Genomic DNA, 13568 nt, shown 5'->3' with positions numbered 1-13568 from the left:
TGGGCCTTCTGTCACTGTGGTCTGATCACTGTCTCCAGCTGATGTCATATATCACTGCACCTTCCCACTGGAGCAGTTAATTCCTGCAACCCACTTCCTGCACTGCAAGAGCTCCACCAAACCCTCATAACTTAAACCCCATTGTGTGAATTTTTCAGAGTCTCCTTTTCCCTCTCCCTTGCCCATGCTGCTGGCAGCAAAGGCTGTACAGATTGGTGAGTACTCTGTGATTAACTTATTTTGTATCTGTCCTTTTCTGTGTGATGAGAAGCTGGGAGCCAATTTTGGGTCCAAGGCTAGTCCGACAACCATTATGCATTTGCAGATTTAGCTGAGAGGAATTAGGTGCATTTGAGAGATTTTCAAGTTAGCTGCTGAGAGACAGACATCCCCTAGAGGTAGTGCCAATAGTCACAATTAGTTGCTAAAACTTGTTACAATTAATATGGTCACAAATTAATATTTGAATTTTACTAGACAACAGAATTTTTTTTAAAGGGGGACAAATCTCATGCTTAATATAATAGCAGTTATAGACCCCTCAGTGATCTAAAACCAAAGCCACTTAGGAATATAAGAATGGGGTACTGGTTTGAGTTCCTTCTTCCACATGTTTCCTTGTTCCCCTCACCATAACTTCACAATGTATTTGTACTCATTCTCCTGTAATATGAGAAAGCAACAAGTAGAACAAATGTATTATCTAAGGTTACCCAGCTCCTCCTAAGTGCTATGCTCAGTAAAGTCCCAGGGGCTCATGGATTCCAGCAGCACAAATGGGAAAGCCCAAACCTTGCCCCCACTGCACTGTCTGGCCTGTCCATTGACTGGCTGTTAAGTGCTTTTGGAGAATAAATAAGAATCACCTTTCCACTGAGATTTTAGATCATGCACCACCCAGCTGAAAAGTTCAGAAGGTACCTCTAACTACTTCTCTAAAAAAACGCAATGCATTTTTCAGACTTTCTGCTAAAATGCTTACAAAACTGGCAAAAAGCGTTTGTAAGGTCACCATGAATGCCAGATCTGCTCATCAGAAGATTTTTAAGAGCTATAATGCTGACAACTGTGCTGCTTGGGGGATGAGGCTGATGGGCTGTGATCAGAGCACTGCTAGACAGGAAGATATCCTGGCATTAGGTTCTCTGTAATGCAACTTCAAGCATCTGAAGTTATTTGCTCCTTTCCTACAGCATTTATGATCAAGGCTCTTGCAGACAGAGTGGTTTAACTCTCAAGGAGATTATTTATTGCGTCTTATATAACTTTCTAATTAAAAAAAATGAAAATGGTGTTCTAAAATATTCATTGTGCAATACAACATTCTTCATCCTTCCCATGTTTCTTACCAATGGACCAAAATCTATCCTTTATGAACAGTTTTAATGAAACAAACATATGCTGTTAAAGATCAATAGGAAGACAATAACTTTATTAGGTAAAGGTCTGCATGGTACAAGAGATCATGACAGGGATTTTTTATAAGGGTCCTTAGAATGATAAACCGTATCTACAAATTCCAGGATAACCTCAGCAGCAGTCACCGGCCCAGTTATCAAGCACCTGGGAGGACAAGTTCCGTCCATTTTGTACAAAGGAAACTGTTCTTTGTTTAACCCACATTAGTCATTCGGGGAAAAATAATCCTCATATTTCATACTATAGTTGAACAAAAAGAAATCCATTTCATACAATTTTTTAATCTTCTCAATTTGTTCTGAGGTCAGTTGTCTGAGGTACTCTAAGGTGATATCACCATCAGTTCGTTTCTCTGAGCCGTATCTTTTCAAGCTGGGGTATTGCAGGCTCTCTGGTGCACCAATGACCTTCAGAACATGCTCAGAGTCCAACCCAAGAGTTTCATACTTACCCACAATATCATAGTGAATGTTGCAAGGATCGCAAAGCAGAAACATTGGTTTCCAGTGAATGTCAAGAGTATGTGGTGGTTTTGCTAGAATGAAGTTGACAAACTCCTGGAAACTAACTTTTTCAGGAGAATTTTTATTTTTCCTGAACATTGCCCTAATCTCATTAGCAACAGTGGTACTGTAGAATGGCTCAGAGTGCAGGAGTTTGTCTCTGTAAGCTGAAACCAGCCGTTCCAAGGGATGTCTGGTGAACATCACTTTAGTGTAATTGCTTAGGAATTCCTTTTGTAAGGCAGGAGGGTAAGACACCAGCCTTTTGATTAGTGAGGTATGGTGGATGTTGTCATGCTCAATTTCAGAAGCTTCTGCATTCAAGTCTGATTGAAGAAGAAAAATAGTTCTCTTCCAGTTGGAGCAGCCTACCTTAGGCACCTCACAGTAGATAAATTTATGCTTGTGCTCCACAAAGAGCTGGTTTGCAACATGAGAATCCAATTTGTTTCTTGGTTTATTAAGGTTATTCTTCAGGCAGACAGAAGCCAGTGTGTTTTTCCGACCGTTTTGAATTGCCAGCCAATTTTCAGTAGGATTGGGAAAAGCATCTGTAACCAAGGGAGAAATTTAAACCATTTCAGCGAAATAGGCTTGTATAAATCCGTTTATCTGTGACAATCATAGCACTCAATCTATCATCCTGCATACAAAACCTAATGAAGATACTAAAATAATTTTTTTTTTTGCTGTAACCAGACTAGACTGGCAAACATGCAATAAACTACCCTCCCTAGTGAAACATTTATTAAAATGAAAAGTTTCAATATGTTAGCAGAATTAGTCTAAGTAAGTTTGGTGGTCCAGCATCATGTTTTTCTAGTGCTTTCCTCTCATATATTGCTGAGATAACTACCACAGTGACAAGTGACTAGGCCTTGGATATTTTCACAGTATTGTTTATATCTTAGGCTCCATAGTTACTTTCTAACATATTTGGAAAAGGTGTCTCTCTTTTTATAAAACATTCAATCTTGTTGGTAATATCTTTACTCACCCGTTAGGTTTTTTTGTCTCCTACAGAAAAGCCCAAAAAGAAATATCCCAAATACAAAATTTGGAAGAAGGAAAACTAACACCTTCTGGTTCATGTTATTCTCACAAGAAGGAAAGTGACGTGGTCTCTAAAGTGGAAATCTGTCTTTCTGTCAACAAGGAAAGATAATTCAGGTTAGATTTTGTATGACTGATATAACAAAGATAACATGGATATCTCCTACAGAATCTAGGACAGCAAAAAGACTTTCCAAGCCCTATAAAATAGGTTTTTCTAATAAGTAAAAATCCTCTTATGGAAAAGACTCACCACAATTATACTGTTAAACCAAACAGATAAATAATATGTCCATTTTGAAGTCTTCCAAAATTCCTCCTTTTTTCAGAACAATGAACTGCTTATGAGCACATACTCCTCCCTTGTCTTTTAAAGCTGTTGGGGAACAATAACTTCATTTAGGATTACAAAGTTGTATTTTTTTATAATCTTTAGAATCTAAGAATACAAAGATCTCTATAACCTGTAACAGGTGTATCCACAAAGACCAGGATATATTCAGGATGAATTTATTTCCATTTATTGCCCTGAAGCTTTGCACTTTGGACAAATAAATCATTGCAGGAGAACCTCTTCCCTATTCCTGCAGAGAATCCACACCACTGACTTGAATTCTCCCATTATCCCTCTCCAAAGACCCTGCATGGTATATGTGTTTGCTGCCATTGCTGCTGCAGCAGAAGAGCCCCAGATTGGTTCAGTACAATAGGAAATGTAGAAAGTGGTAAACAACAGAAAAGGAGTTGTTCCATGTTCCCAGACAGAAGGAAAGAAGGCAGTCCAACACAACATATTTTCTCTCTTGTGCTCACTCATTGTCTCCTTGCATATCATGAAGAGGGACCTATCTAAATTCTCTGTGCAATCTTACTCTGTTTCCCCCAGTAGAGAGCTCTTCATCAGCATGCTGTTACTGGAATTTGCAACATTAAGTGCAAAACAGTAACTACTGGCAAACGAGACATTCTCTTTCTGTTCTATAAAGTCCACACAATCAAAAAAGTCAAACAGCACTGTCTTCCTTTCCCACTTCTCAAGTTTTCATCCTGAACCAACTGGCAATAAACACACCATTGCCTGGATGCCTTTTTTTCAATTTTTTTTTCAAAATTTTTCATTTTTTCTTATTTTGTTTTGTTTTTACAAGATACAATAGGACCACTTCTGGTTTCTGGTGTGTTCTGAGACAGCAGTGGAAGCAGTAGCAGTTACATTGCTAAAACTGTACCTGAGCACAAGAGTTCCTCCTTTCAGGGCTGGCATGTGATGTTGATATCACATACTTTTACTGGAATATCTGCAGACTCATAGAATTAACAGCATTACTGACAATTAAATCTCTCTTAGCATAGGTATGACCTGGGGAATAGAGAGGGGCACTGTTCACTATTTCTGTACTAAAGATTTACTTGTATTTACACTAAAATGTTACAATACTCATTCAAATTAATGCAGACTTCTTAGATGCAATGGCATTTAGCCTACACTTTTTTCATTTTCTTGGCTGTATAAAATCATTGTAAAGGCTACAGGAAAGGTTATGGGAAGATCTGCCTTTAACCTTTCCTTCACTGTACATCAATTCTCATTTCATGATGTGATCCTTGAGTCCTAATGCATCAGAGGCCATTTTCAAGGCCAGCTAAAGTCAGTCAGGTTGTTCATTGATCTCATGAGGGCCAAGACTGAGTGTTCCCTTTTTATTCTTTTTCAGAAGCAGTTTGAAAACACAACTCTACACTGTGTAGCAATTAAAATCAATATAACTCTAAATAATTCTGTACAAGGACCCCATGTTAGAGTATCCCTAGGAGAAATATGCTGGGCTTCATTCACTTTAAATGCTGTCACTTCAGAGAAATAATGTTATCATACCTGTCTCAGGAATCAGAAAATGAATTGGATGAATTTTATCCTATTTAGATACTTGTATCATGCATATTTAATAATTACACTACCACTAGAGAATATAAGGTCTGCTATAAGACATATTTCATATGGAAACATGTCAATGAGTTCAATTTTCACAGGGAAATAGAAGAGACTTGCTTCCTTGGGGGAAAGAAGCTGTTTAGGAGCTAGTTAAACACAGGAGACAACTCCTCTTCTAAGATTTATGCATATTTGTGGAAGCAAAAGAATCTTTAATTAAATTCAGGAGAACAATAAGACCATAAGAAGGGGTGGAACAAGATCCAAGATGACAGGTGAACTCTTTCTGGACTCCTTAGAAAACTCCACAGAACAGACTGGCAGCAAGAGTTAACACTGCCTTCAACAAGTGGGGTCAACATGACATGAAGCTACCTTAAAGTGAAGTTCAAAGCCTTCTTCAGAAGATGTTTTCAGATGCACGACCCCAGTATGGAGTTCTGTGTAATGCAAAGTTTCCACTGGTGAGAATCACCTAAGGGAAACCTGAGGAAGAGGAAGAAAGAAAATTCTGAGAGCCATTTTTTCAAAGAGGGACAAGTTGAAAAGAAGGGAAAATATCCAAAATGAAAAGCACTTTTGTCAGAAGGTGTCAGTGTCAATAAAACAGATGAACTTTTCCTTACATTTATTATGGCTTTTCCATGTACTTGTAATTGTGTTTCCTATTTAAGATGTAATGAGTTAATAATTCTCTTTGCATTTTCTCTCATCCTACCTTGAATTAAGTGTGATTTTAGGTAACTACAAGGCATTCCTCAGTAAAGGAGTGGTGAGTCTATTAATACAAGAAGTTCATACTAAATAGACTATTTCTGCTGTAACCAAAGGGCAGCAGTATGGGCTCTCCCAGGCAGGATGGAAAGACAGCATCATAAAACACATGAAACAAAAAAAGCAGAAACTTCTTCTACTGAAAAGTAACAAAACAGGAAACAGGGAGACAGGGATCTAAATATCTCTTTGGACCTTACATATTCCCAGAATAGAAGATCCTAAATATTAAATATAAGGCATTCATCTGCACTGTTCACATTGTACATGGTGGAGGAAGTAGAGGGGGAGGAGGAGATGGATTTTTGTTTTTTTAATTTTTAATGAAGCATAAAATCTTCCAGGTAACAGCCTGATACACTGCACTGTTGGTTTTTCCTTGTTCTTCAGATCACATCATTATAAACCAACTATACATAGCTATGGCTTGATATTTTAATATCTGTATGTCTTACTGGATTCTGGAAATTACATCCAAAATCATTTTCTGATTATTTTTTGGTCATTACTAAAAAGTAAGCCAGGCAGCAAGAATTATCCTCATTGAATCCTTTCTTGCAAGAGTCTTTCAGAAGGATTGCTATCAGGAGATTTTTTTGAGGCCTGTCTGTTAATTAGTGGTTGATTTCTTCAGTGTGTGTCCAGCTGTTTTGATGTCTTTCTAGCTCATAAGCCAAAACATGCTGTCATGTCAAATGCTTTATAGAGTTCTAAATCCACTACATCAATGCTATTGCCTTAATCAACCAAAGCCAAGCAAAAATAGTCAGTCAATCTGCTGACATGTTTCCTATAACATAATCCAAAATTTCTATATGAGAACAACCAGAGCAATTCTTCAAGCCAAGAGTGGTAACAAATGGCGAATAGATTAGTGGAGAAAGCAATGCAAATCATCTCATGTGCATGCAAAATGGCAAAAAGTCCTGAAGCCATCATAAAATTAAAAATATTTACTGAATTCAAGCCTTCTTTGCACTGCTTAATTCAACCAAGGCCCTTTACAATTCCATTTCAAAGATACTTTTCTTCCTGCTAAACACACTGCAAGTAACAGAGCTATTGTGTTGTTCATATTTTTGTTGCCAAATTTTCTGACCATAAAATGTTCTTCCCATCCTTCTGTTTACTTCAAAAAATTTCTGACAACTGGCTGCTTTTAATTACTTTCAACATCTTCCTTTTCTACATGGTACACTGGGTATGGAGGAGGCTGGCAACCTACTTGCAGATCCCCTGCATGGCAGATGAGACTGTTTGACCCAGAAGAGCTCTCTCTCTATTGTACTTTTCCAGGGGCCTCAAAAATTGTCATATGCTGGAGTTATTGGATATTTTTTCTGTTAAATTTCTCTTTCCTAGTTCGTTTTTCTCATGCTTGCTTTACGCTTTGTGATACTAGAGCCTCTGCAACCTTCTTTTATGTCTGTTAGTGGTCTGTACTTTAACTGAGCATGTGTAGCTACACCACAACCACTCACACTTATCCATCCACCAGCTTTGGGTTTAAAATGGATTACTTTCCCCCTGACCAAAACAAGGTCTGATAGAAAGTCTCTAGTACTCTTTCAATTAGGAAATACTCAAAGATGTTTTAATAATAGTCACATGAGTACACGACGTAACACATCCACACTCAGACTGAAGTTGTTCCTCCTGCCATGCGGATTTATTTCCAGAACAGGCACCAAAGGAATAGATTGCCTTGCATAGGTATCACTTGTACACTGTTCTGTCCTTGAACTGCTGAAACAATGATTCATAACATAGCATTCTCTAATCCTTCTCCTGGAGCTTCTGAACCATTGCAATTGCAAAATCTTCAGTATTTAAAGGAATTTAGCAAAAAAAACCTCCCACTTTAAAATATTTTTATGCTTTCATAAACAATAGGAGGTACTATAGCTGGAAATGTTGAATAATGTTAAGGTTTTTTGTGCGGCACCTATAACCCAAGTACAGAAACACATGTACACACACATATGTACATATATATACACACACACGAGCAGTTCCAAAGCACATTAATATCAGTTGCACTGCCATATTATTTGCTCCAAGTAAACTAACTAAATAGGCTGATAATGATTTAAAGTCTTCTGATAATAAATTTACAAAGGTGTGTTTCAAGCTAGTTTTTCACAGACAGACTTTGGTCAGACCTGAGCATGTGGGGTGATCCTCTGCACCCACTTGATAAGTGGAACTTTCCACACTAAAAGAATAAAATTATAACAATACTTATTTGTGTTCCTGATACATTTGAAGCCGGAAGTAAAACAAAGTACCAGAATAGCAGCTCAGTGGAAGGTAGGGAAAAATCTGTGAAAACAGATAACATTCTCAGTTCCTGAACCCCATTCTGTACTTAAGCCCTGTTAATCCCTTCAAAAAGACAACTGCAAATACATACATACTGATATGTGCCTGAGTACATAGAAGTTGAGGAGGGAATGATGGGTAGAAAGCTCCCAGAAATAGCCTGGACAAGAAAACCAAGCTCTGGGTGCAGTTCTGCATGTGCTGTTCTATCAGAGTGAATTGCAAGAGCAATATCCTTGTTTGACTAAATCTGCAGCACCCTTGCTTCTGTAGTTTGCAATGGGTAGACAGGAGGGAGAAAGATCCCAGAAAATGGAACCTTAGCAGCCAGGCTAGCCTGTCCATGAAGTGGAAAATCAGTAATGGGTTAGGAAACTCACGCATGTTACAGACAGCTGAGGGTTAGAAAAAGTGTCTGATCTGGGTAATTTTGTCAATAAGAGACAGCATTTGACATCATCTCATTTGCATTCTTTCTGGTCTCAGCAATTGTAGTGATACCTCTCCTGCTGCCATCATTAATCTGCTTATTATTCTCATTACTCCATTTCTTATGCCTGCCTTTTAGCTTTTCGTTCTCTACTTAATCCCATGTCATCTCCTTGTCTTATCTTCCAAAGTTTTTTGTTATCTATCATTTCTCATGCAGTATTAAAAGCTCAGCTTTACTTTTTGATACATCATATTGGTAGCCCCTGTTATCATTAGCCCTTGATAACAAGGAAACAGTTCCTGCTTTCTCCTCTGCTGTCCCTGCTTTTGGATTAAGTTTAAGAAGCACCTACAGAGCAATTATATTTTTCACCTAAAATCACTCCTGAAAGTTTTCCCTTTCAGGGATGCCAACACCAGCTATGATGCCAGTGTGCTAAAACTGTTACTAACCAGTCCATAAAAGAGCAAGTGAAAGGAAGAGCCAATTTGGGGATGAAAAGGACCAAAGTGAAGAGAAAAAAAAGAATTCCTTGGGAAAGGCAGCAGCGAGTCTGACAGAAAAGCTCCCAGAGAGAGGCAGGAAGCAGAAACCCAAGGAAAAGTGGTAGAGCTGGGGGCCAAGGGAAATAGAAAGGTTCTGTAGCCTGCTCTAAGTAAGTTTTGGTAAAGGGAGGTTTGAGAACTGGACTGAAAAAGACACAAAGTACAATTCAGTGAAGATGAAGAAGAACAAATTCAAAGAAATGAGTATAGAAAGTAATATGCTAAGTATCCAATAAAATACAACAGATGTTTAAAAATGAATGAGACTATATGCACTGCAGTCACTCTTGAACTGGAACCCAGCCCTTAGTATGTGATCAAAATTGTATTTCTTTTCCTTCCTGGAACTGCAGCCAGAAAGGCCACAGACTTTTGATTTTCTAAGAAGAGGTAGGTTCAGTGAGAAGACCCGGCTCATGGCTGGGCCCAGCTTGGCTGGAACCTGGGAAGCAGGATACCAGTTCTGCTGCAGCATCACTGAGGCAGGGACTGGTGGCCTCAGGAGGCTGACATGGGGTCCTGAGCTCTGGGCAGTGGGGGGCAGACCCAGGGGACTGGGGAGTGCCCTGTTACTGCTTTTGGTGCCTGACATCTGGTAATGGGCTGTGAGGCCGTTTTATCTAAACACTTAATTCAAAATTCCATGCACTTGTCAACTGCCATTTAAATCTTGCAAAACCAAACACCAGAGAACAAACTTCACTGCTTTCTTTTATGGAATCTAGATAAGCCTAAAAAACTTGGAAAGAAGGAAAAAGGAGGAAAAAGGAAGCACAGAAGAAAAGTTTAGAACAATGCACCCTGGTCAGGGTGGTAATGAATGATCTCCTCCCAAAGTTGTTTCACAGGAGATGGGCCTCACAAAATCCTTCTGCTTTGTCACGTGTGTAACTAACTCTCTGCCTTTGCATATGTCTTCGTGTGGTCTCCCATGTTTCTCTTCTCAGTTAATGTCAGTAATAGCAATATTTTCCTTGCCATTCAGGTCTACCTGCGTGTGTCTCAGATTTAGATCCTCTTTGACCCCTCCTGCTTTTCACCTCCCGGGGCAAGCTTGATTCATATATTCCTGCCACTGCACACCAAATAGCACAGTCAAAACTGTTTATAGAAGTCGCAGTTACTTAGCACACCACTCCCAGGCAAACTCCTGTTTGCTGTTCACCTTGTTACACCCTTGTGTCCCCATCCCTAGTACCTCTTAGCCATAATTGATGACAGCTATGACCTCTCTTTCCCTCTTTACACTCCAGTGAATACAAAGCGTTTCTGCTTAAATGGTTTTCCTTTTTGCTCCTATCTCCTCCAGCTTCTCCTGTCATTCTAGTCTAGATTTTGAACCTTATTTTCAGGATCCAAAAATTTTGTCTGAAACCATACCTCTACTCTCATTACCCCCCACTCTTTCTTTTTTATACTCCTTCAAAGACTCCCTTACAGGAATCATGTACAAGTCCTATCACCAGTTATTTGGTGTCTGCCCTTTTACAGAAATAACCTCTTTGCCTGAAACATCCTGACACTTACTGACAAACTGTGTGTATACCTTTTTCTCTCTTCCTACATGAATCTAGGCTTACTCTTTCTTTCCCTTCTGCTCTCTTCTGTGTTGCAGGGCAAGCTGTTCAGCAGAAATGTTATGTTTAAAGTCTGTTTCTATGAAACATGTTTTTATAGCATACTATGACACTTGCAGTATCAAAAATTAAGAAGTTTGGAGACAGTAGGATTAAAGTGATAATTTAAATCATAGAGAGCATAAAATGAAGTGTCTGCTGGCTTTTGGCAGAACAGTCTTGAAACTAAAGACTTGACATTTCCGAGCATTTGACATAACAGTACACTCTAAGTTCAAAATAGTCTTGTGGATTCACTTACAGATAAAAATGCTTGAAAAATCTGCAAATCTGCTTTCCAGAGTTGGCTCAAGTATCCAGAAAATGGAGAATGGTCAGTCAATGAGTATCTGAAAAGGTGGGTTCCCCACACTACACAGGATTATCATAGTAGACAAAGAACATAAATTCTCCTTAAAAATTCTTGCCTAGTTTACTGCATGCCTTCCTTCATCTGCCATAGATAGCAGGGATCTTATTGGACAGCCCTTGAATGTCTCAAGAACATGTTCATCCTGTGAACCAAACATGTCAAACTGTGTGGAGTATTTTGTTTCTTTAAAAACTAGCTGTTGAAAAGGTACTAAAAAAAAGTATTCATGAAGTATCACAACAACATACACAAAAGTCATTGTCAGGGTTGAATCAGCTCCCTTGACCAGTCTTATGATGCTCACTCTAATGGAATAACCAACAGTGACAGGAGATTGCTGTCTTCTGAACAAACCCAGCATTAACAATGACAAGCCCCAAACTCACCAGTCTTACCTGCTGGCAGCAACAAAACAGTGAGACTTGGAAATGTGGGATGCCATTCCTGGTACTGAAGGAAAATTGTCCATAGCACAGCTTGTCCCTACTCCCCCTCCCCCAGCATTAGCATGGTCTGCCCAGACTTTTCCTCTCCTGGTACCCCCACTCTTTGCACTCCACTGTCCAGCAGCACTCCAACACTCCTGCTCAACACATATTTGCATGGGTACCACAGCTTTTCCCTTAGCTCTCATCCCACGTGTGACCCCATTTTTCCCAGTCCCTTCTTCTACTCCTCAGGTGAAACTTTAACCCAATCTCTAGCAAATTCTCACCTCCAAAAGCCTTCCTTATATCGTCCCCAGGCAGCTCACCCAGCAAATCCTGTTTTCCAGCTTCCCAAACACCCATCAGATCTCACCCTGATTCTGCTGTTCAGCCTTCCTCATGCACAAGCCAGCTCTTTGCTGGCTCCCTCTGCCAGACTCCTCCCTTTGTCTCCTCAGTCAGCCTCACAGCCCCCCCTTAAACACCACACTTCCGAGCCCAGCTCATCAGAACTGTCTCTCTTTCTACTTCCAAGATTCCCACACAGCCCCACTGCTTCTCACTCTCAGTTCTGTTCTCAGCTAGTTCCAGGCTCTACACTTCAGCTTCTATAGTTATTTTAGTATCTCCCAAGCTAAACTGACACATTTTCCTTTTCATTCCCTCCCACATCAATTTTCACACTAGTCATCAAGGCACATTTTCCTGCTGATTTTGTTCCTTGAATCTATTTTGCCAGCAATACCCAATTACTTCTCCCTAGAAATCCTGCTCATGCTTGTTCTTTAAAGCAGATTATTTACTCTCCTGTGCAGAAGAGGTTCCACTGATAATGTACAAGAGGAAACTCTTAACCTCATTTTTGAAATGCTTATTTCAAAATTTGCAATGTACCTGAACTTCTTAGAGAAAAGGTCACTGGAATCATTTGAGAGAATAAAGAGCACAGATTTTCTGTATAAAAATCAATAAATTATTTTTGCTCAAAGTGATTAAAAAATATCCTGGAGCAGATATCTAGCCTGAAAAACTTCTGCTGAAATGCTTGAAATTTGACAGAATCCTATGTAGATGCAAACTGTATTGAAATTAGAAGAGTCAAGATGCATACCACCCTTAGTAAAGTCAGAAAGTGAATGAAAGCCGTTGCCATTTAATTTCTGGCACCAGAATCCCTGTAAAATCAACTTCTTAACTGGGGAAAGCAATAGCAATGAATAATAGGCTGCCAAAAAAATCCTCTGTAGATTCCTTACAGTGTGATTTCAAAAACGAAACAATGTCTCAGTTTATGCCTTTAAATATTTTATGTCAATTTCTAAATATATAAACAAATAAAAAACCCAACCAACTCTGAAAAAGAAATCTCTCTTTGCAGAGATTTGTCTACACTTACAAAATCATGGTGATATGAAAAGCTACTAACAATCCAATTTTACTCACCAATCAGACAGCCTCAGTGGAGATTTCCCATGCCTCTGAGTGATGCTAAACAAACAACAAAGATTCAGACAAAGAAATGTCTGTCTAGAGAGACATGTTATTTTAATTTTATGCCTAGGGATGGAAAGGAAATAGGGGAAAGATTTTGTGTTCTCCTTACCTGATCTTTAAGCCTGGGCAAAGGGCTTCTGTATCCACACAGAGTCTTTCATGGGAGAGCATTTGAAACACTTTGTACACATAGTATTTGTCTATGCCCCACTAAAAGTTGCCAGTGTTTCCCTGAGAATGTTTAGGTGAGCACCTCCAGTTGCGCATTAGAAAGCACTGTGCTGTGTCTGTCTGTAGGTATAACGAGCAGCATTTAACCACTCCCCGCGCAGGGTCTACAGCAGCTGTCAGAGACTGCCAAGTGCCTCAAGAGCAGCCTGCCAAGAGGCTGCCTGCTAAGCAACCCAGAAAGGGGATAGTTGGGAATATGAGGGCAAAGGTAATTTGGTTGAGAGCAGTAGTGCTGTGATAATACGCATTATTTTTAGATTGAGAAAAAGAGGCAAGATCAATTCAAATGAACTCTATGCAAGAAGACTCCAATCAGCTCTGGGAAATGGAAGGTAAGTTCTCATGGGAAGCATGGCTAAAGAAGAAGGAATTCAGTAGAGTTGGCACATCCTTAAAGAAATTATGTTTAGGGTACAAACACAAACAATCCTACACAGTGGGAGG

General features: G+C 39.3%; 1 protein-coding gene across 16 annotated transcripts; it reads right to left on the bottom strand.

The window, feature by feature from the left end:
• Nucleotides 1–1226: 1226 nt before the first annotated feature.
• LOC100221947 (carbohydrate sulfotransferase 9) lies at nucleotides 1227–13173 on the bottom strand. Of its 16 annotated transcripts, none has more exons than XM_072929972.1 (7): nucleotides 13003–13152; nucleotides 12843–12887; nucleotides 5284–5394; nucleotides 4205–4335; nucleotides 3229–3351; nucleotides 2920–3067; nucleotides 1227–2473 (listed from the first exon to the last, which is right to left on the bottom strand). In XM_072929972.1, the coding sequence occupies exons 6-7, from the start codon at nucleotides 3011–3013 to the stop codon at nucleotides 1623–1625; spliced, it is 945 nt and encodes a 314-aa protein (XP_072786073.1). In that variant the 5' UTR covers nucleotides 3014–3067; nucleotides 3229–3351; nucleotides 4205–4335; nucleotides 5284–5394; nucleotides 12843–12887; nucleotides 13003–13152; the 3' UTR covers nucleotides 1227–1622. The 16 variants fall into 16 exon arrangements, with proteins under 16 accessions (XP_072786073.1, XP_072786075.1, XP_072786074.1 ...); XM_072929974.1 differs by lacking the exons at nucleotides 12843–12887; nucleotides 13003–13152 and adding exons at nucleotides 11367–11421; nucleotides 11687–11855; XM_072929973.1 differs by lacking the exon at nucleotides 4205–4335.
• Nucleotides 13174–13568: the final 395 nt, after the last annotated feature.

Source organism: Taeniopygia guttata, chromosome 5 (assembly GCF_048771995.1).
Source record: "Taeniopygia guttata chromosome 5, bTaeGut7.mat, whole genome shotgun sequence".
NCBI classification, from domain to species: Eukaryota; Metazoa; Chordata; class Aves; order Passeriformes; family Estrildidae; genus Taeniopygia; species Taeniopygia guttata.
This window is presented reverse-complemented; position numbering and strand designations above follow the sequence as displayed.

What these genes read in the sequence shown, in the direction of transcription:
- LOC100221947 (XM_030274323.4), bottom strand. Translation starts at nt 3,013, where the DNA reads ATGAACCAGAAGGTGTTAGTTTTCCTTCTTCCAAATTTTGTATTTGGG. An exon ending in GAGACAAAAAAACCTAACGG is followed by an intron (nt 2,474 to 2,919) that starts GTGAGTAAAGAT and finishes CCTTGGTTACAG; the next exon opens with ATGCTTTTCCCAATCCTACT.